Source organism: Setaria viridis, chromosome 9, assembly GCF_005286985.2.
Source record: "Setaria viridis chromosome 9, Setaria_viridis_v4.0, whole genome shotgun sequence".
Lineage (NCBI taxonomy): Eukaryota > Viridiplantae > Streptophyta > Magnoliopsida > Poales > Poaceae > Setaria > Setaria viridis.
In genome coordinates this window covers 55,198,737-55,221,852 of record NC_048271.2, presented here as the reverse complement: position 1 = coordinate 55,221,852, position 23,116 = coordinate 55,198,737, and the positions used below count along the sequence as shown (strand labels likewise).

Here is a 23,116-nt window from a genome sequence, read left to right as displayed (position 1 = left end):
CACTGTCTTCTTGGGGTGTTCTTCGAATTGCCACGTATTTCCATATGCGGGCCTCCACTCAAGCTCCACCTTCGGTTGGAGCAGCTTCGCATCAACCAAGGCTTGAACCGCCAACTCCTTCATCACAGAATGCTGCTAGGTGGCCCCAGGAGGCGGCGGCGCAGTCTGGTTCGTCAGGCCACACTTGGGTGCCGGCAACTCAGGCTCCTTGTCCTTCTTGGATCTGGTTCTCCTCTTGTTGGTGGTTGTGGCCTCCCCTGGATCTTTTCAGGCTTCTTGCCCATTTTCTTGGTGCGCATCAACTAATCTCGAGGAAAAAAGGGGGTGAAGAAGGCCACAACAATTTCTCTTCAAAGCTTGGGCGAGGCAACAATGGCAGTGGTAGCACAAACAGAAGCAGAACGCTAGGGTTGCAAAAGGGCGCAAATTACAGATTTGCTGAAACACGTATGCCAAGAATTAGCATTGGGCCCTCCTATTATATCAGCAACATTTCTGGGATCCACCCGTTAATCAAGCAACGGTCAGATACGATGCAGATCTACCACCAGATAGTGTCCAACGGCTACTCTGACCAAGACATTGATCCCTTCACCGACGACAAGTAGTCGCCCAAGTGCTCGGGGGCTGCGTATACCGTACCCGTTGGGTAAAGTTTTCTTTGTTTGAAGACTAAGATAAGTCGAAGCGAAATTACAAATTTGACCTTCAGCCTGATTCTTCGATTCAACCTAAGGCTTAGGGGCTACTCCATACAGAGTGCGATTGTCATCGCACTACCATATAAAAGGTTTCAGGACAAAATTTACTCGAAGCAAACGTCAGGAACTGCTAAGAGTACCTTCCAGTCACGGACAGCTCCAGTACTCGAAAGTTGGCCGCAGCAAGAAGTACTCGAGGAGCACCAGGAGACTCGGGCGACATTCTTCAAGTACTCGGAACTATTCCTCTCGACTACAAAGTACTCAGGGGCTTGTCGGCTGGGCACCCTCGGGCCCAGAAGACTGACTTGTACGGACCTGATCAGGAGAACGTACCCGAAACCTGCTCGGACATGAAGACTACTCTGCAGGGCGCGTAGGCTTCATGGACCCCCCCGAAGACTAGTCGGGTCCAAAGGAAACTACTCAACCGAGTTAGAGTAGGACTCTGTAATGTACTCGACTAGGACTCCTGCCCTGTAACTCTGCTCCCCTGACTATATAAGGGCGAGCAGGGACCCCCTCCAAACAACAAGCGCAACTCGACCCAAGTTCAATACAATCAACACACATGACGTAGGGTATTACGCGATCTAGTGGCTCGAATCTGTCTAAATCATGTTCCTTGCGTCACCATCGGCTCCTTGATTCTCGACGACACCCACCGCACAAAAAGACCAACCTTGGGTACTCCCTAGGCGGGTTGCCGGTCTAAAACACCGACACCAGCCACGTTGAAGGATTGGTCATCAAAATTTAGTAGCGACACCTTCCACAAAGGGTCCTATGAGTCGGTTGGTGTTTTATACCCAACAACCTACCGAGGGATATCCTGAGGTAGTAGATTGATTGGTGGGGGATTGTTTGACCTGGAACTCGAAGGTAAAAGCAAGGACATAAGACACGAATTTATACAGGTTCGGGCCGTTAGAGTAGTGTAATACACTACGTCCTATTTGGGGTATTGTATATTGGGTCCTGCGCTTGGGTGTTGTTTGGTATTGAGGATTTGGTCCCGTGTTGTGGTTCTCTATCTGCCGATCTAGATACCCCTTATCGGTGTTTAGACCCGACAACCTACCGAGGGGGGTGCCCCATGTAGTGTTTTATGCACTGGGCTCGCCGAGATCAGTAAGTCGAAGGTGAACGCGAACACACGATTTAGACAGGTTCGGACCGCTAGATTGCGTAATACCCTACGTCCTGTGTGTTAATTGGATTGAATTGCTTTGGAGGGGGTTCCTGCCTCGCCTTATATTGTCGGGGGCATGGTTACATGTCAGTTGTTTATAAGAATACTAGTCGGATTCGACTAGTGAGTTCTACTCTAATTGCTACGAGTAGTTTTCTAATCCTCGACTAGTTTCTGTCTTGCCACGTAGATCACGCCGTCCTGCACCGTAGTCTCCGTGTCTGACACGTCTCGGTGCATAGCTCTATATCTAGGACTGTCAAAACCTTCTAGTGGGCCCATAGATGTATGTACGACAAGCCTCCGAGTAATTTTTAGTCAAATGCAGCAGTTCCGAGTACTTTGGTAGGCTTCCCTGGCTAGTTTTTGGTGCTCTTCGAGTACTTCATTGGGTTGAGTCTTCAAATGTACTCGAGTACTGCCATGCGGCTAGAATGTGCTCAAGCTTCATTTAATTTGGTCTTGAATCTTTGAATTTTATATGAAAGTGCGGCGAAAGTCGCACTCCATATGGAGTAGCCCCCGAGCCTTAGGTTGAATCGAAGAATCAGGCTAAGGGTCAATCTGTAATTTTGTATCTCTTTTCTATTAAAATCTAAAGAAAAAACTTTTTAACCGATGGGCACGTGGCACACAGCCCCGAACCGTTGCACGACTAGTTTGGGGTCAACTACTGATCAACGTGACCGTTCGGCAACGTGACTTGATTAGGCGGCCCAGCTCAGCCCGAGCCTGGCCCGAAAAAAGCTTGAAAAGGCTGGTCTGAACGCTTTTTGTGGACGGGCTTGTTCACGTTTTTTTGGCCCGAACACATTCCAAGCTTTTTGCCGACCCGGCTCACATTTTGCTCAGATCTAGCGGGTATATATTGTTTACTCCTAAGCCGATCAGAATCAGCGAGGCCCCCCTCAGCCGCGGGGTCTTACGCGGCCGCCCCGCTCGCCCTGCCCGGCTATCCCACGGCCGAGCCTGACAGCGAGTGCATTGAGCCATTGATCAAAAGCTGACGCTTTTCCTGGAGAAGAATCTGCCGCCTTTCCACCCCAAAATTTACGTCCGTCAGCTGCCTGCAGGACATCGGAGTGAACGCTTCCTGCCCTTTCCTTTGCTTCGCCTCTGACAAGGGTGGCTCAAGCGAGCAATGCCACTATACTAGTGTGCCAGTCGCAAGATATTTATGGGCGCCCCGACAGGGGATCCTCTGCCCGGGAATCCTGTATCATCATGGTTGCGCTGCCTTTAAGACGGCACCAGCTCGGGTCAGGCATCAGTTCATCACGTGTATCGCGCCCAACACCAGCCATCGGTCATGGGCTCGTGGCCTCAGAATTCAGATCAGAGCAATCAATTTTTTTTTTGCAGGTAGAGTAACTGGGTTCATATAATTGTCTCATGACTTCACGCAATTCTGCCAAAAAAAGTCTTAGGCCGATGGATTCATCTGTTTTGTCGAGTGCTATTGAAACTTAATCACGCAATTATGAGATTTTTTTCCCAAGGGTATTGGTACAGGCAGGTTGCATATCTCGTGTACTCCTAGTAGAAAGAAACCACCTTGTTTATTCCAAGCAAACAACAACAACTTGCAACTCAATTCCAGAGAACATCCAACTTTCAGTCAACATGGCAATTGCAAGTTGACACTAGCATTCTGCTCAGAGGAATTGGCACAAAAGAAGAACATTCGGGGTCCAAACCCAAACCTAAAGATAAAAATAAGAGCCTGGCAAAATGTCAACTACAAAAGATAAAACCGGATCCAGCAGCCCAGCGCCCCACCTTTTTGACGGCCCAAGCATCTCGTAGCCCTTCCACCCATTTCCAAAGAAAACAAAAAGGTGCATGGCGTTCTCACTCACGGCTGCACCTGCACGCGAGCCCGACTCCCCGCACCGCACCGACCGGCCTCGCCGAGTTTCTCTTCCCACACCACCGTCCGACACCGCGCCAAAGTTCGTGGCCGCACCGCACACGCCACCTGTCGCGTCAGCAGGGTACCCGACCCGCGTGCAGGCAACAACTTGAACCACACGATACCCATCCGTAGAAGACTTTCGTGTGAAAAGCTTCGAAAAGGCACGCCCGTGCCCCACGCCCAGGCCCGCACTGACTCCTCAGCGGGCCCGGCCCGGCACCGGATAAGCAAAGAAAACCAGATATCTATCCCTCTCGACACACTGACTACCGGGTCCCGCGAAGTTTAAGCCCCACTCGTCAGTGTGCCGGCTGCTGGAAATCGAAGTGGTTTTGCGCGGAGATATCTGGGAAAGATCTCAGCGGGCGGCTGACGTGTGGGACCGGAGCAGAGATAACTCGAAGACAAATTCACCGCCTCAAATCTCCGCGACCGACGAGGGCACCACCACGCGGGCCCCTCCCTCTAATCCAAACTACTACCCGTACACGCTCCGCTCAAACTGAACGAAACCCCAAAACAACTCGCCGGCGACGGCTGCGAGCTCGGGGGAGGCGATGGAGGAGGGAGTGGAGGAGGGGGAGGTGGGGGAGTACAAGCTCCAGAGGCTGGTGGGGCAGGGATCCTTCGCCAAGGTGTTCCGCGCCGCGCACCGCCGCACCGGCGCGCGCGTGGCGGTGAAGGCGATCGACCGCCGGCGGGTCGAGAAGCGCGTCCACGAAGGGATCCTCAAGGAGAGGGAGATCCTTAAGAGCATCGATCACCCCAACATCCTCCGCCTCCTCGACACCATCGACGTACGCAACCCCCTCGAAACCCCCGCGATCGAACTGAGCAGCACGGTTGAGGATTTGACACGAGTTCGTTCTCGCTGCAGACGACGAATATGATGTACCTGGTACTGGAGTACTGCGATGGAGGAGACCTCGATGCGTTTTTGCACAAGCACGGCCGGCTGCCGGTGGCCACCGCCAAGGACTTGATGCGGCAGCTCGGTATGGCCTCAATCTGGATTCGAATTTTTGGGAGAAAAATAATCTGGGCCTTGTTTTGACGTTACCCTGTTGTTTTGGACGCGTAGCGGAAGGGCTGAAGGTGCTGAGGGAGAGGAACATAGTCCACAGGGACCTCAAGCCACAGGTTGGCCTCTTTTATTTGGTCAATTTTGGTTGGTTTAGGCGTGATTTTTCCCCCGTTTGGACATCCTATAGTGTTCATTGGTATTTTTTCCCCGATTACCTTGATTGGCTTCTGGGATGTTTATGTTGTGTGTACAAAGTGCCAAACCTAGACTGACTTTGTGTGGAGTTGAATACATTTATTGTCGTTGCCTGTGCAAGGTCCATAAATAGCAACGAACGTCACTTAAAATGTGTCAATCCATATTAATTTCAGTTCCATCAACTGTCAAACCACACATAGGATTGTTCTGTTCAGTCATGCTTGCATTTGAAGTCCAACTAACATACAATGAATGAAAGTACAGAATTCCTCGTTGCAATTTTTTCATGTGTTCATTTGTTTTGGCTAACAATGGTCGATTATGCTCCTATGTTTTCATGATACATTATTAATCCATACTAATCAACCTGTGAAATTGGCAGAACCTTCTCCTATCAACCAATGATGATGCCATTATATTGAAAATTGGAGACTTTGGGTTTGCCAAGTGAGCATTTTCTTCCCCATTGTTGCTTATATTTTTGTTAAAAGACAGTTTTTTCCTTCTTCCGCTGAATGGTTTGATTTCATAAAGTTTTTTAATAGCTGTTACCATTTCCAGTTCACAGTTATATGTTTATCCTCAACATATTGGTTTCTGAATACTGTATTTACTCCAAGCTTGTTGTAAGTGAGCAATGTGTAGTGAAATGTTTGGGATGGTTTCAGGCATGAAAATTTAGCTGCCACAATATGTGGGTCACCATATTATATGGCCCCAGAAATTTGGCAAGGGAAGGACTATGATGCAAAGGTGGCTCATTATCTTTCATTAAATTCATGGATTTATTTTTTTGTAAAAACTGAGCAATTAACTCTGCTTGAAAAAAGTTTTGCAGTCAGACTTGTGGAGTGTTGGGGTCATTCTGTTTCAGCTAGTCACTGGGAAGCTGCCATATACTGGGAGTACTTGTTTCCAGGTTTGCTACTCTTACAATTGAGCAACTGTTCATATGCATACGACCACAATGCATGTATCCGCCAAAACTGCTGGTTGCTCATTGTTTCCTGAACACAGCTGCAACAAAACATCCTGGCTTCTGATGAACTTAACTTCCCTTCAGAAATTGAAGCTGATTTATGTCCTGATTGCATTGACTTGTGCAGAAGACTCTTGCTCCGTGATCCAAGTGAGTCTGCTTTTGCACTTTACTTTTTGCTTGTGCAAAGCAGGCACGTGTGTACTGATTTATCTTATAGCACTTTTAGTTGGTCATTTCTTGTTTTATGTGATCAATCTCGAATGGATAAGTCATTTGTTAGTGTTGGATGGTTTAGTCTTTACCAATTGGACAATCAGGTTAATATATGCTTTTGGTTCTGCAGGGAAGAGAATAAGTTTTGAGGAATTCTTCAATCATAAGTTTTTGGCAACAACAAGGTCAATCCTTTACTCTGGTGGTACTGTTCATCCATATGCAATGTTCCATCATCTAGTTTGTTTTCAATAAAGATGCTGCAGGCTTAGCTTAGCAAAACCCTGCTGCCTGTATGGGCAGTTATCCTTACATCAATGCTGAAATGTTTGCCCCAACAAAATAAAAGTATTCCCCACTAGTGATGCAGTGTGTATGTACATCGTTTCGGTGATATGCTCAAATGGTATGGGAAAAAAACAAAGACAACCAGTATTCACAAACAATGCCTATGATACATGTATGCACCCATTTACCTTTTTTCTTCCGTTCTTGTGCCCACAGATGAATTTGACCTAAGAATTGTGGTGGTTCATGCTGCATCATATTTAGTTCATCCCTGTTTCTCAACTATTTGTAGAATGCTGCATTTTTGTACTTCTATAATGGTTAATGGGCTTAGGAGCTTGCGCAAGAGTCCTGTAGTCTTTCCTAGCTTTTGCAACCTGCAGTTTTTCCACTATTTTATTCTGTATGTTTGGAGGAGTTTTGTTTTTTATCATGCCTTATATTCTTGTGATTTAAAGCTTCTAGTGCATTATATATTATATACTTATATAAATGAGACTACTATTCGTATGTGCAACAGTCATGCAGTATTTTCTAGAGTTTTCTGTACCTTTGGAATAGTTTTGTTTTATTATGTTATAGTTGCTCCTGTGACCAAGCTAGTTGGTTATGCCATTTCAGGAAATGCGAGCTTGTCCGTGAGTCCCATCATGCTGTTGATTTAAGGGATACATGCCAGGCAATCACCTCTCATGTTGTCCTAAAAACGAAGCCTGAAAGTGTGGAATCAAAAAAATCGGAAGGTACATTATGCTATATCTTTGAATCATACAGCGTGTGTTCTGCTTAGGCGCTAACTCCGTATGTATATGTTTATAGTATTTGATTCATGGGAGTGGATCGAACGAGAATATGTGCTCGTTCCAATGAACTGTACTTCCATGGAGATGTATTCTTCAGTCGAGAAGTCTGCAAAGGATGATACATGTACAAGAAATGCTGGCTATGATAGGACCACTGGCAAAGGTTCTGTTCAGAATCAAAACAGAGACTTTATCCACAGAGTTATTGGTGTGCAAAACCATGGATGCACTCTGGTGCCTGTTTCCCAGGAGTCAGCCAATGCAGAAGATAGAAGAGCGAAGCCACCTGATTGTTTTACAAGGCTTCATATGCTGAATCAATATGTTCTTGTTCTTACGGAACTTGCTCGGGAAAAGGTACTACTACTGCCATACTGGAAAATTGCACTGTGACCCAAAACGTGATTTTCATCTTCATTTTGTCTTATTGCTCCTTTTGCATTTAATAATTCTCTTGTGGGCATGCTTACAGTTAAGTCTGAGTAATTTCTGATTGTACTGTGTTTTTCTTATGTAATAATGTCAAAGTTGCAGCTTTCCGAAAAGATATTTCTTATTATTTTCAGTTAATGCTCCTTGGCGACAAATATCCTTCCCTGTATGTTGTTACCCTCCAACAAGCCATCTCTTATCTTTTCCTTGAATTAACATTTTGTGGATTTTTTTGCAATATTTGTATCAGACAGATAATTCGATGTTGTAATGCTAGTCGTTTCCAAATTCCAAAACGGCAATACTCACTACTCTTTTGAGTTGGACTTAGCAATTGTATATTTCATTTCACAAGTGTGATATGTTAGTCCCTCCTTTTCTTAATCAGTTAATTGTCTTCACTTTTCTGTGATATGCAGCTTTCTAAGGGGCTGTACCTGGAGGCATTGTCAATTGAACTTGTATTATTAGCTATCTGGAAAGAGGCACTTGATGCGTGTAGCTTATTCATGGATGCATCAGATGATGGAAATTTCTCTGAATCTTCTCCAGAACATTTCCTGCCTAAGAGTGACCATTCATCTCTGAATGTGGCGCGAGGACTGGACTTCAGTAGACCAGCTTATGTCCGTTCGTGGGTTGAAAGTGGATTCATGAAAGCATATGATCGTGCGGAGAAGATATCACATATATTGCGGAAGAGTTATGGTTAGGAACAATGATATTTTCTCATCACTATTCAATATGGATTCTTAAATCCTATTTATAATCAACATTGTTTTCCAGATAACACTGAAATGCCAGATGCAATGGATGTCATATTTCAAACTGCTTTAGAATATGGGAAAAGTGGTGCCGTAAGTATTGCTATCTTGGTTTCTTTGTTCATTTTTGTGGAAACCTGTACAATAAGGATAAGGATGCACTTCCGTTTACCATTTCCATGTACATAAAAAATAAATGAGTTTTTACACCGAAATCAGGTAACTTGTTCAAATGAAGTAACACAAATCAATGCTAAAGACATGCCACTGGTTGTGTTCATATTTACTGCTAGTTTGAGGCATTGTTTTTTTTTTTGGGGTGGGGGTGGGGGTGGGGGTGGGGGGGGGGGGGGATGAGAAGGTGGTTCTAAAAAAAGCGGACACGACCATTACCAGCCAGAGCTTGCTCCTTTATGGAACTCCAGTGATGAATCTTGTGACTTCCTGCTTCCTGAAAACAATTTGCATTCATTTTGCAACATTTTCACTAGAACCTGTCTGATATTTATGGATCTGCCTAGTTGGAGAAAAAGGGTTGCTTTATTATTTGTCACATGAGAACATACTTCGGAATTAGGGAGCATTTTGCCACTTGTCCGTTACAGTCGTACATTTTATTGACTTTTTTACTTATTCTTTTCAGGCGAATGAAGTTTTGGGGCACCGAAGTAGATCGACGGCGCTTTACTCAAAATCTATCATCTTGCTCACATTTATATTGCAGGAAGCTCCTATGTTGCCACTAAATCCACCATTTTCCATTTCACCATCAGAACAGCAGCGCATCCATAGCTACATAGCTAATTTGAAGAGCCATCTCTGCACTGCTCAGGTTGCGGGGCAACAGCAGAGATCAGCTCATAACTAATTTAGTACTTATTACTTGGGAAACCTCTCTGCACAAGGATTGAAAGATTAATTGTCGTGGCGAAGCTTTGTCCTCCACTGTTTTTATCTATAGGAGGTGTTCAGTGCATTGGTGGCGTCTGATGACAGGAACTCTGTATAATATTAAATGTGCTGAACACCATGGTCCATCGGACCCTTCTTTTGTATATATACCACTTGTTAAAGCTCTATGGTCGCCCCTTTTCATATGTTGAGGTGACCTTAAAACTTGTAAAGGCTTCGCGCAAACTGTAAATAGTAAACCTTTCTTTAACTGCAGTCTCCTTTTCAAAGTTTGGAGCTCCGAATGGACATCTGTAACCGAATGGTTGATTACCAAATTTTCCTGTTGTAAAGTTATTCTTTTGTAAAAGTTGTTCCTTTCAAATGGTTTGATTACCAAATTGAGTTTTCTTACCTTGCTACCTGCTGTCCAGCTGCCTGCTTTGTCTCGCAATGGTGCCGGGCTGCCAGGCTCACATCACGGCGAGCAGATCCATCACATCTTCACAGCTCTTCGCCTGATGGTACGTTGTCAGCAACCCTCATTTACATTTACTCCACAAGGGTCATCTGAAAGTGCCGCGGCTATCAGCGAGAAGGAACGGCCATGCCTTGGCGCGAAACCGTATGGAAGAGGGCACGGGAGAGCCAGGTCCAGGCAGGTGGTATCATGCACTAGCATCTCTGTTGCCCTGCTGGGCAAAATGTTCCCTCTCATCTTTAGATCTTTGTGTTTGTTGCATAGAACCTGCTGCAGAGGCGAGTGACTACTCGTGGTAGTAGTGGTACCAGCAAGCATGAGGGGGTTCTGGCAGGAGGAGATTTTCACCGGAGCAGGCAGGCAGACCTCAGCCTAATTAAAACTGGTGCGGTACCGCTTGGTACTTGGAGCCGAGCGAGCGGCATGCATGGGTGGCTGTATCGGTCACCAGATCCCGGCAACCGAAACAAATCTCCCCAATTATTTCCCGGCCGGTCCGGCCGCCGCATGCGTCCAAGGATCATGCTCACGCAGCATCATTCATTCGTTCCAGCCTTTGGACAACTCCTCCATGGCTGCATCCGCCTCTGGCTGCTGACGCAAAGGGTATGGTAAAAGAAAATTGACAACGGTCAAAGAATTTAGACCTGTATAGAACAGCAACCAAGGTAAAAAGGTATGTGTATTATTTCCGTGTCTCTGCGACAGCGTAGTGCAGTGCAGGAGCAGCGACCATTGCATGCTACGGCTGACACCTTTCCACCCTTCGCTTCCTTGCTCATCTCAGTCGCCTGTTGCTTGGTTCAGTTCAGGGTCTCAGGGGAGTCAGGACTCGGGAGAGAGGAGACCCATGGCCTGGCCTATTGCTTCTGCTACTTCATCGGAAATGCTGCTACCTGTATACGCACGCACGGCCGTCGTCTCTACCTGCTGTCACCTGTATATGCCTCTATATGACTACCGCTTTGGACCTGTACTACCCGTTCACGTGTTCCTGAGCTCGCTCTCGTAGGAACTAGGACGAAGGTCGGTGCCGTTACAAACTTGCAAGTATTCAGGCCAGATGTCTGAACCCTGAATCCAATGGACACAACACAAGGTGCTTACTGCTTACTTCAGGGCTTCAAGCTGCTTGTCGACGTATGTGATCTTGATTCTGCCTTTGAACTGGCCAAATGGCCAATGCATATGCTGATATGCATCAACCATCAAGCTGGTTGAACTGCTACGCCACAAGCCAGATCTAGAGCGATGGGACGTGGGAGCAAGTATGGGCACGTTTGGTTATCGGCCGCCTCGCTCGGCGTGGGAGAGAATTGGTGAGGAAAATCCTTGACAGCTAGACGGGCCCTACAGGCTGAGGTAGAACCGTAGAAGAGTGGAACCGTGTGCTCGACCTCTGCCATGAAATAAAGCTGAGAAGATATCGCGAATCCCTATAAAGTGCGGCAGGCAAGGCACAGGTAGGACCTCGGGCGCGCAACGCTCCCAGTGGCCAGTGGTCGAAAAAGCTGTACGCCTCCTGTTCCGGTATTCCCACCGGCTCGCATCCAGCGAAAACAGCTCAGCGCGGTGAAAACAAGTTACCGCATGCTGCGACGACATGGGGGCCGAGCAAGTGTGCCGTGTGCGGCGCGGGCAGGCAGAGGGGAAGAAGGAGACGAGGGGAAAAGGCTTTCGCCTCGGGGAAGATCCGGTCGGAGACCGCAAACGGCCCAAGATTTGGCTCATCTCGCAATCACCGCCAATAATGAGATGCGATTGCACACTGCACCCACCCGGCTAACAGCTTGTCCTGTGCCCGGGCGTCCAGGGAGCGGGCGCGTGGGATGGGATTGCGTTGCATCACGTCGACGGCGCGCGCCCACTGTACCCGGCGCCGACGCGGATGCATGCCTACGTTTGCCACAGCGACGACCATGCACTGCACGCATGGTTCTACTACTTCCAGTGAATTTCAGTCCAGTAAAAGCTCTGGCCTCTGTAGGAGAACGCTGTATTCACGGCCCGATACACGTTACGACTGCATGATGCAGTAAGTAGCATGGTCCTTGCAACCGTTCACGGAAGTCGGAAGGCTTCCGTGTCAGATTGCAGCTGGTGCATACACATCTCGCGCTGTACATCTGGTGCCTTTTTCTCGAATCAGTGCCCATCACTGCCATCCATCACCCCGTCATATCCTTCTCCTGCGCATGAGGCGCCCGGTCTCCAACACGAGCCGCGCGTGGCGCCTGCGCCACATGCACCCTTTCCCTTCCGGAGGCGAGCACCCGTTTCTTCAGGTCGCTCGGCATCACGGCCGCGCCAGCGTGCGTGACGACGCCCCTCGCGGTCTCTCGCCCGGTGTCGCATCCACCAAAAGTCTCCGGCCTTTCCGTTTCTGCTCGCCCTGACATCTCCAAGCCGTACGCGCCGTGGCACGCAGGATCTGTGCTTCCTCTCGATCGGCTCCATCCGATAATGTCAATTCTTCAGGCGGTTTCCATACGCCTGCACTGTCCTGCCCCGATCGCGGCGCGGCCAGCGGTGTGACGAGGCCGACGACCGATGGTCGAGAGCTAACAAAAAGGAAACGAGACAAAGGGGAACTAGTGGCATGCCAACAACGATGCCGCGGCGCCATGCCATGCATCTCGTGACGCGTTTGGTCGTCGTCCATGCATGCAGTTTCTGAACTTTGGATACTGTTCCCGCGCTGCTCAAACACCAGTGTCGATTTCGTTTCATCCATCTTGCTTGTCTATAAGTATCTCGTACAGCACAGCTCCTGGCTTGCTCCGTAACTGTTACTACTCGGGTATGATGGCATGTACGAGTGTATTATTACCGGCATACTAGAATTGAAGAAGGTTCGTGCGGCAGCAGAGAGGGTAATACTATGCGGGACTGCTGCCAGTTAAGCACCAGTACGTGGTCCGATCGATGGTCGGTCTCTCCAGGACTGCAGCATACGACTAGCTATAGGAGTACTTACGACTACGCTATTTTCACGGTCCTTCTGCCGTCATGCAAACGACTGTGCAGTGCTGGTGATGCTACTTCGGCGGCATGCAAAAATACACAAATTTCTACAGGAGTATGCTTATGTAAGTGGGGCATCGTGTCTCGTGTGGGAGCAGCAGGCACACCACGTACGCCGTTTGCGCAGTCAAACAGAGACCAAACCAGCTGATGATGAGAGGGTTTCTTAAGGTGGTTACTAGCTATACAGTAGTTACAACGGGATGGCTGTGCTTTTCAGAAAGCACATGTGCAAATCCCCTTGGTTTTGATTGATAGCATATGTTCTGCCTCAAATGAATGAAACATGCTTTGCCTCCAATTAATGGTGTGGGCAACCCCTGACCGGACAGCACGGTGGCCGAGGAGAGCCTCAGTCGGGCAGACCTCCCTGCAGCTGCAGAAAGCAGGGCCGGCTGGCTAGCCGACGCGGAGAAAGAAAGCTGAGGATATAACAGGTTCCGCAGGCGGAGCACGGCTAGCTCCAGGGGAGGGGAGGACTCAGGAGACGGCCGCAGCGGCAGCCGGCTGCCGGCAGGCGACGCAAAGAGGGCGGAGGGCGGAGGCCGAGACCCCACGGTGGCGCTGCCCTCGGTCCCGACAAATCTGCAAGCCCTGCCCCCGTCGCCGCCATGTCACCAGCAATAATTCACGTCTTGCACAAATCGACCTCCCCCCTCGCCTCCAAATCCAAATCCCCTCTCATCTTGCCGTACCCGGCTACCCCGGCCTACTCACCCCCACACGCTCGAGAAGAGACAACTCCTCCCGCCTCTCCTCTCCCTCTCACAGTCTCACCCTCTCTTTTAAGGTTCCCCGGCCGAGCCTATCTTTCGCCCTTCTCTCTCCATCACATTGTACACTGCTGCTGCTGCTGTTGCAAATACTACCGTTCTTTTCCTACTACTACTAGTATCCTGATAGCATCATATTTATTGCCCTCGTAGCTCCAGCTGCTGCTGCAGGAAGAGGAGGAGCTACAGCTACCTGGTGCTGGGCGGAGGGAGAAAGGGATCGAGGGCTTTGCAGGTTGCTGTTGCAGGCTCCAGCAGCTGCTACCGCCTCAGGGGGAGAGAGAGGGAGGGGCTCATTACTCGTCGCTGCAGTTATTGCTACCACTGTACACGGCTCGCGAGCTCTAATGGAGAGGATGCAGCTGCAAGGGCCCATCGCCTCTTCGCTGGTAAGTAAGTTCACCTAGAGCCAGGGGGACGCACTAGAGCTGCTTCCTCCAAGTAACGGAGCGAGGAGCCTCCATTTCCAGCAGCAGCAGCAGCTTGTAATGCAGCAATGGAGTATTAACTCACCTGCTGCTTCCTTTCCCTTCCCTGCCCTTTGCTCCTTCCCTCCTTCCCTAATGCCGCAGCTCTGCCGGCCCGGCACGCACGCACGCACCATTCAATGCGAGCACAGCTCTTTTATGGCGTTGCCGCTGTACTTGCTGTTCCTCGGTTGCCTTGCTGATGTGATGTGCCTCTCTTGCCGGTTCCTGCGCGGGCGGTGCCATGGCGACGGTGGCGGTAATGGAACAGTGGACGGACCCGCAGGCGGCGGCCAGCACCAGCGCGGCCGTGGCCGCCGCGGCGCAGATGCCCTTCCTGGCGCTGCTCCAGGGCGCGGGCGTCATGGTCGATGAAGGGCATCAGGACGGACGCAAGAGGAACACTGCTGCCTTCGCGTGCGCCGCCGCCGCCGACCTCGACCTGCTCGAGAGCTGCGTCACGCAGGCAGCCGCGGCCGCTGCGGCAGCCCCTGTGGCGTCGTCTGCGCCGTCGACCAGGGCGGAGAGGCGGAGAAAGCGGCCGAGGCCGAGGACGCGCGCCGCACCCCCGCCGGAGAAGCGCCGGAAGCCGGAGGAGGCCGAGACCCAGCGGATGACGCACATCGCCGTCGAGCGCAACCGCCGCCGCCTGATGAACGACCACCTCGCCTCGCTCCGCTCGCTCATCCCCTCCAGCTACATCCCCCGCGTAAGCCATGCATGCACGCCCATCGTCCATGCAATGCAAACATCCTTCTATCCCTAGTCCATTACCAAACAATAGTGCGTTCCGTTTCTGACCATCCATGCGATTGCAATATAATGCAGGGAGACCAGGCGACGGTGGTGGGCGGTGCGATCGACTACGTGAAGCAGCTCGAGCAGCAGCTGGTGGCGCTGCAGGCGGCCGCGGCCGCGCGCCGCGGGGCCGCTGGCGCGGTGGGCACGGCGGCGACGGCCTCGTCGGACGGCGTGTTCGTCTCCCCGCAGTACGCGAGCTACTCGGAGGCGCGCGGCTGCTGCGGCGCCGGCGTGGACGTCGAGGCCATGGCCGCGGTGGGCGGGCACGTGCGCGTTCGCGTCGCGGGGCGGCGCTGGCCCGGGCGCCTCGTGCGCGCCGTCGCCGCGCTGGAGGACCTCCGGCTCGCGGTCCTGCACCTCGCCGTCACCTCCGTCGGGCATGACGCCGTCGTGTACTGCTTCAACCTTAAGGTCAGCGAAATGTCACGTCGATTTTACGTCTTGTCATGTTTACTTCCGTTACTTACGTGCGTGCTCCCTCGTTTTCCTCACTCATGCATTTGACTACTGCGAGGTGCAAACGGTACCTTTTCCCGTTCTTGTAGCGTTCTAGTTTCACATAATTCAAATTCTAATACAATAAAACCCTATTATCCTTTAAAAATCATGGTTAAAAATCACTCGGAGTAATTAGGATGCATTTGGTTTTAAATAAAAGATGCAAACATTTGCTGCACCTCCATGGTACCAGTTAGAGCATGATCTTTAATTACAGGCATTTCAACTTTTCAAAAAAAATAATTACAGGCATTTCTGAAGAAGAAATTCAGGATGCAAATTTGGCAGAAAACTTGCATCACGTAGTGCCATTGTCATCAATTTGTAGCAGGCTATCATACAGAGGCTGAGGAGATACCTGAAAAAAAAAACTGCAATGCAGCATGATGGCAGCAGAAAGCGAACTGATTGTTTTTCCTCCCGGAGCGTAGCGTTGCGTGAGATCTCTGAAAGGAGCGCAGTGGGTCTCGTACGTTTCCGTTGGGCAGGCTTGGAGTATGTAGATGGAGTGATCGTATACGATGAGCCCCCTGGTAGGCTGGTACCACGTACAGACAGATTAGCTCTTTTTCCCGGCTGTCTTTTTCTCCCTTGTCCTCGGAATCTGCTCCGGCTGTGTTGTGTGCCGTGCATGCGCGATCCCGAAGCTCTAGCTAATGGTGAATGGTGTTCTCTGGGTTGTACGTGCAGATGGAGGAAGGGTGCGAGGTGGCGACGGCCGACGAGGTGGCGGCGGTGGTGCACCAGATCTTCGCCTACGCCGGTGGCACATGCTGCTGACGACGACGCCGGCGGCAGCAGCACGTAGCGGAGACGATTGGACAAGATCGTCAGAGGCGGTGTACACTGTACACGACGGGCGCGGGCACAGAGGAGGAGACGACGCGGGCGCTGGCGTAGAGAGCTCGGGGACCGAGCATGGCGTGGCGTGGCAGGTGCGGCCATGGCAACGGCTGCACCGCATGCAGTGGCTCATGCCATGCGGCTCCAAAGACTTGTTTACTTGGCTGCCACGACCAGCACAGCAGGACACTGCAGTAGGGTGAAGGGAGAGGAGTACAACAGTGTTGGCGTGGCAGGGCTAGCTGGCTACCAGGACACCAGTAGGAGTTTTTTTTTTTTCCCTTGTCTTTGGAGAGCTTGCATTGCAGATTTTCCTTGTCTTAGTGATGGAGTTCCTGTGTGTGTACGCTGTATAAAATCACGCACGATGTTTTTACTAGTGATTTACCCAGCTGCACGCTGGGTTCCGTCTACCGTAGAACACAGAACACTGTATAGTTCCGTTGGGCGACTTTCTGGCTGCAGCATCGACCTCCCCCCCCCCCCCCCCTCTCTCTCTCTCTCTCTCTCTCTCTCTCTCTCTCTCTCTCTCTCTCTCTCTCTCTCTCTCTCTCTCTCTCTCTCTCTCTCTCTCTCTCTCTCTCTCTCTCTCTCTCTCCCCGCATTTCATGCCCTGATGCCCATCCCTGCGCGCGTCTGCACCCTGTGCAGCGTCGTGTCCTTTGGGTGTTGCCGCTGCACAGCTTCTGTTACTCTTTGGGTGGGGGGACAAGCTTTGCCTCTTCGGGTGTGGTTGCCATGTACTCCTTTGTACCAGCCTACCACACTACCAGGGCTGAGGCCTGAGGCTGAGCAGCGCAGGCTCGCGTAGGCGGGGCGCGGCACGGCCGCACGGCGCGGCTATGAGCTGCTGGTCAAAACGCGCGCCAATGCCATCATTGCCGTCCGTCGCCGCGAAAGCTTTTGCCCCGATCGATGCTCGCCTGCTCCTCCTGGGCTCCTGGCGCGCGAGGCGCCGATAGCCGGAGACGTGCCGTGCCGCCCCGCGCCGCGAGTTCCGCATCGCAGAATCATTCTCGGCGATCGGCGTGCTGCCCCCAGCAACTAAAGCCGCCGTGCCGCGCGGCGGCCCATGCGTGCGTGCAGCTGTAGCCTGTAGCACTAGTTGAAACCTGCCGCGGCACTGTGCACGCCGTGCTCGGGTCAATGTTCGTGCGTTCGTGCGGTGTTCCCCCAGCGCCGGGACACGAGCGATCGGCGTATGATTCGGCGGCGTACGTGCGTGAAGTCACCCATGTGTCTACACCATCTCCTCTCCCGCTCTTTTCAGTTTTCACATGGCGAAGCTCTTGTTTTCTCCTCAGGACGGAACTCTCAACTCATTTCACAGAGAAAGCCAGGTCGCCAGGGCGGCAGCTCCTCTCTCATCTCGCTCGCCAAGTCGCCATGCTGCTGGGCTCCATCGCATGCAGTATGCATGACGCAATACGACGACGCTGGCTCGACGCTGCAGCTGCGTCGGCACGGCGACGCGTGATGTGCCGGACTGCCGGCAGGCCAGCCGGCTGATGAAAAGCGAAGAAGGTACTGCACCGGGCGCAGTCAGGCAGCAGCTAACTGGCACTCTGAAGACGGAGTGGGTGCGGCAATGGCTAATTGGCAAGGGAGGTACCAGACGGAGACGAAACGGTAGATGCAGCAGAGAGCAGACAGCGCAGCTAAACATCATGTGAGCGATTTGTGCAGTAATGGCAGTGATAAGCCGTGGTACGGGCACTAATCCTGCGACCACAGTCTTGCCGGGGGAGGGGGAGGGGAGTAGGGGACCGTGCCGACAGGTTAAGCTAAAACGGTTCAGAGCTCAGACGACCTGTGGCTGTGGACTGTTAGTCAGTGATTGGTTCCAGCATGGTTCAGAGGAGCGGATTATATATGCCAATCCCAGCACTTCAGAGTTCAGTGTCCTTTAGCACTTAGTAGTTATTGAGAGTACTTGGAATCTCAAGCTACTGCAAATTCACTGACAACTGCCACATGCAAATTTTGTGGAAAGTTATGTGGAATTCGGATGCCAAATTTGAAGGTGCACACTAAATTTCCAAAATCTTCTTGAGTTTTGCTCCCATGGTCTTTTTTTCTTTAAAATAAAAAATTTCATGGATATTAAGTTAAGCCTTACGAACCCATCCAATGATTAAATCCTCATAGAAAAATCTTATGTCCTAGGATTGCAAATTCAGCTGTGTTAAGATACTGTTAGAAAAACATGACAGTTAGCCTTAGGAACCCCTTAATAAGAACATTACAAAGAACATTACAAGCCTAAAAATGATAACCTGATAGGTACCAACGACAAACAACGGGTCAGTAGTGTGTTTTTATTGTCACCAAGCAGCTATACACAATCAACAACATTTGAGGGAAAGGGAATGCCATGATGTTACTCTATTTTATCACTGTCTACAAAAGCGCGCGGTGGTTTTGCAAAGAAAAGTGCGCCTGGTATATTTTCTTACATTTATAGGAAAACCTCAAGTAATTAACAATCGAATGTATTTTAATCTTCCCAGAGGATGTAGCATTCACTTCTACGGCCAAGCTACCATTAACCATTAAAGAAATAGAACAGGGATATCCTTGTTACCCTACAAATGAGGAACTGGCATGTTAACTATAAAAGCCAGTAATCCTATATATAGCACCATCTCTGATGTACGAGGTTCACACAAAGTATGATATCAATAAAGCATCTATGGGTTTAATTTGCCATCAATAAAGCATCTATGGTTTTAATTTGCCACCAGCTAGAAACAAAAGAGTTACCTTTCTTCACCATCTTTTCTTCAGAGATGGTGTACCCAAGGATGATTTAAACACTGCCACAAGTTTCCGAGATGTGGTGGTATCATCGGTACTAGAAATAAAGGGTATTCCTTGTGTCCCATCTAACTATTACTAAATTACTAATTGGAGACTCATTTTGAAACTACCACATGAAGCCGCCTAGGATCCTAATTGGACACTCTAGAAAAATAGAGAAATCCTAGAAATTCTATCAAAAAAGCAAAACATCTAGCCATCAATTCGATAGATTAAAATCATAATAGCCATTGGATCTATTATGTTTTCTAAAAAATTATCCACCTCTGCCATTATAAAAATAGCATAAAGTAACCCCTAGATTCATATCTAAATTACCCACCTCTACCATTAGATAAATTAACTAAAGTGACCTCTAATCTTCATCTAAATTACTCACTTATACCGTTATAAAAAAATTAAAACAACTCCCTAAATTTGCATCAAAATTGCCCACCACTAACATTATAAAAAGCAATAGTCCAATTACCCATATGAGGTAGGAGTTTTTAAAAAAATCACAGCCATTGATTTAATTAAAATAAATCGGAAATAGATAAAATCACGATAATCACACAGTTGCCTCTCACGCACGGAGTATAAACTAACGCCGGCCATCTCCGATCGTGGCAATTCTGCAGTTCCTCACACGTGGAGAAAAATCATCGGGCATCTCGGATAGCAAGTAATTGATGACAGGCTCAGCATATGCAGTTTCATCTAGAGAATATAATTGTGAGTGCCATCTAGAGAATGCCATTGTGATGGTAAGTTATTGGTACCTGAAATGCTGCCTCACATTGTATTAGAAAACAGACCCATTAGAAAAAAGAAAAGATGCCGCATAGATGTCACGTTATCTCACGTCACGTTGCATCGGGGAAAACATGCAACTTACCTCATGAGGAAAAACAGATAGCTAGATCTAATTGATTATATTTTGATTAAATTTCTATTTTCTAAACTATACAAGTATTGGGTTAGCATATTTAACAAATGAGAGAAAATTCAAGGACAATTTTGATTATTAGCTATGTGTTTCAATTGGATACTCCGCGTTAATTTTCACAAGACGGTTAGGAAACTCTCACAAAAATAAAAAACATGCAGTATCAATCATGTAGATTCTAATAACCATAGCCATTGATCTATTATATTTTCTTAAAAAACATTACCCACCACTAGCTATCATTATGAAAATATTCTAAATTAAACCCTAAGCCGATATCTAAATTACCCACCTCCTCGTTATAAAATTTTAAAGTAACTCATAATATTCATCTAAATTATCCATACATATCATCAGAAAAATAATTTAAAATATCTTTCTAAATTTGTATTTAAAATATCCATGTACGTCGTTATTAAAAATAACATAACATAAGCATATAAATCTTAATCCGATTGTCTGCGTGTTCATTGTACATAAATGTTCAAAAGTAAACAAATATATGATTCTAAATTACCTATGTATGTCATTATTGATATAGAATTACTAAGTAAAGGTATATATACCTGACGTGTGTCACCATGTAGATCATTTATTCATGTATGGGAGGAAGTGATGAAAATTATTTATACCCCTTTCAGATGTTGTATGTAGAAGGATTTCGCAAAATAAAAAAAAAAGATGAACATCTAGAGCTGATGTAGTTTCTAGAGATTGATGTCTTGATGATTTGGCAAGATTGATATCTTGATGATTTGGCAAGATTGACACTACTTATGGATACACTTTGGGTTGGGGCTGGCCTAAGCACTTATTTTGGGACGGCCTCTGTTTCACCACGTATACCCTTACAATTTGGAAACCCAGGGAGTAGTTTAGAATAAAATAAGAAAATAAAAAGGGAGATTCAGATTTGAATATATACTCGAAACAGTATAAATGGTAAACGTTGGTATGCAGTATGCACAAAGGCTTGGACTGGCTCAAAAAACGTTGGTGCACAAAGGCTTGGAATACCCCTTTCAGATGTTGTATATAGAAGGATTTGGCAAAAAAATGTTGAACATCTACACCAAATGACTGGATTGGTTAACAAGGTTACTCACACCAGACGAAAACTTCAAGTTGGCACAGCGAATTGAGGAACAAAAAGGAGGGCATAATCTACAGAAGGCCATTGGTAATATGATCTGCGGGTGCCAGCAAGACTACAAGATGACCTTTTCCTTCTTCTGAAGGATTGGAGGATCAACATCAATGCCCATGTTAGCAGCCGTGCCAGCGATGATCCTCATAGCAGACTCGATGCTCTTGCAGTTCAAGTCCGGCAACTTCTCTTGAGCTATCGTACGGACTTGATCTGCTGTTACTTTTCCAACCTTTTCTCGCTGTGGCTCTTTTGATCCTTTTTCGACGCCTAAGAATCAAGATTGAGAAAATGAGGTAAGGAACCATTTGCTTGCTTAAATGAAGACAGAGCATTTGCATCAACATAAACGCAAGGGAAAGATAGCTGGTTGTCAGTCAAAAGGTTCTTATGTTAGAAAGGGTATGCATTTTAGAGGCACTAATTTGTTCATTGTTGTAGTTTGTAGTTCATGGGTATACTTTAACATGCCAAAAGGAAAAGGAAAAACATTTTTTATAAGTCCATGCAACTTATACATCTATGGTGGATATCCAAATTTACAAACTTGAAAATAAGTTCATGAGATAATTCACGAGATAAGGGAAATAGAGGTCTCGACTTGAAACACAGTCACATCAAAAATATATGATCGTGTGTACTGGAAAACGCTGCTCATCTGATTATATCTTGGTTTGTGGAGAATGGGAGGCTTATTGTTACCATCACCTACTACTGACTCATTGTGCAACAGCTGACTAACTCTGAACTTGATTCAGTTGCAAGTGCATTCAGTATTTTATCACCATGTCTGTGTGAAAAAGAACATGTAGACGGTATAAACTTAGTTCGAAAAAGTTGCATGCTGAATTATTAATCCAATATGCTGACCTTGCACAAACCATAAATACCATTTCATCAAACCCGTGCCCAAAGACGCACGGAAAAAAATACCAATCAAGCACAATCCTCTTCCTAAATGTCCAATTTCTTTAGTAATTTGCGCAATTTGATGAATGTATAACTATGAGCAGATTGATGCTAATGTACAGGGTGCGCACCTGCAGCCTTGAGGAGCAGGACTGAGGCCGGCGGTGTCTTCAAGATGAATGTAAAGCTCTTATCCTGCAAAAGCAAAGCAAAGGCAAAGCATTAAGGAAACTATCCAACATTAACAATCGATGTTCAGACTTCAGACAACCACATAGTAGGATGGAAGGTATTCAGCTCACATCGAAGACGGTAATCTCGACGGGGATGATGTAACCCGCCTTCTCGGCCGTCTTGGCATTGTACTCCTTGCAGAACGCCATGATGTTCACACCCTTAGCACCAAGCGCCGGTCCAACGGGCGGCGCCGGCGTCGCCTTGCCGGCCTCCAGGGCCAGCTTTATCATGCCCACCACTGCATTCAGGAGAATCGAAGCACAACGGTTTAGGCGCAACAAAACATGGGTCCTCTCTGATGTTTCAGGAATGGCGAAGAAAACGAAGGGCACAGACCTTTCTTGGGCTTGCCTCCCGGCTTCGGCGGCGCCATGGCCCTGACGGCGAGGGTCCGCCGCGAGGGGGCGGCGCTGGACGCCGGCGCCAGTGGCCGGAGGAAGGAGGCCGGGGCGCCGAGGAACGGGGAGGACAGCTTCTTGGCCGGGGCCTGCGAAGGACGGCCTTGGAGAGATAAGGAAGTGGTGGCCATGGCTGTGTTCATGGCGAGTTGGCGACGCGCTGGAGGGGGGAGCGGGAGATAAGCAGCGCCGGGAAGGAGCAGTGCCGCAGTGTTCTTCGCTCTGCTCTCTGCCTCCTATCCAATCCACTTTTAGCGGAGCTGGTTCTGCGTCCAGTCATTACGGCTTCTCACAAGGAAAGCGCCTTCTCGAGACGAGTTCGAGATGGCTACTTGTTTGGAACACGTACTCGAGAACTGGATGTGGGATGCTTCCCATCTCCTCCTC

General features: G+C 48.6%; 3 protein-coding genes across 4 annotated transcripts; 2 read left to right on the top strand and 1 right to left on the bottom strand.

The window, feature by feature from the left end:
* The first annotated feature begins 4,334 nt into the window (after window positions 1-4,334).
* LOC117839796 (serine/threonine-protein kinase ATG1a) lies at window positions 4,335-9,760 on the top strand. The gene is made up of 13 exons (XM_034720216.2): window positions 4,335-4,605; window positions 4,686-4,803; window positions 4,890-4,948; window positions 5,413-5,477; window positions 5,699-5,783; window positions 5,869-5,949; window positions 6,048-6,159; window positions 6,356-6,410; window positions 7,135-7,256; window positions 7,333-7,673; window positions 8,168-8,456; window positions 8,535-8,605; window positions 9,156-9,760. The coding sequence occupies exons 1-13, from the start codon at window positions 4,366-4,368 to the stop codon at window positions 9,378-9,380; spliced, it is 1,863 nt and encodes a 620-aa protein (XP_034576107.1). The 5' UTR covers window positions 4,335-4,365; the 3' UTR covers window positions 9,381-9,760.
* Window positions 9,761-13,318: 3,558 nt separating this feature from the next.
* Window positions 13,319-16,703, top strand: LOC117836226 (transcription factor MUTE). 2 transcript variants are annotated; one of them, XM_034715612.2, is made up of 5 exons: window positions 13,319-13,698; window positions 13,835-14,070; window positions 14,420-14,857; window positions 14,977-15,360; window positions 16,138-16,703. In XM_034715612.2, exons 2-5 carry the CDS (start codon window positions 14,029-14,031, stop codon window positions 16,225-16,227), a joined length of 954 nt encoding a protein of 317 aa, XP_034571503.1. In that variant the 5' UTR covers window positions 13,319-13,698; window positions 13,835-14,028; the 3' UTR covers window positions 16,228-16,703. The 2 variants fall into 2 exon arrangements, with proteins under 2 accessions (XP_034571503.1, XP_034571504.1); XM_034715613.2 differs by having other exon boundaries at window positions 13,319-13,744.
* Window positions 16,704-21,031: 4,328 nt separating this feature from the next.
* On the bottom strand, window positions 21,032-22,984 carry LOC117837656 (uncharacterized). The gene is made up of 4 exons (XM_034717385.2): window positions 22,668-22,984; window positions 22,397-22,569; window positions 22,226-22,289; window positions 21,032-21,455 (listed from the first exon to the last, which is right to left on the bottom strand). Exons 1-4 carry the CDS (start codon window positions 22,870-22,872, stop codon window positions 21,247-21,249), a joined length of 651 nt encoding a protein of 216 aa, XP_034573276.1. The 5' UTR covers window positions 22,873-22,984; the 3' UTR covers window positions 21,032-21,246.
* Window positions 22,985-23,116: the final 132 nt, after the last annotated feature.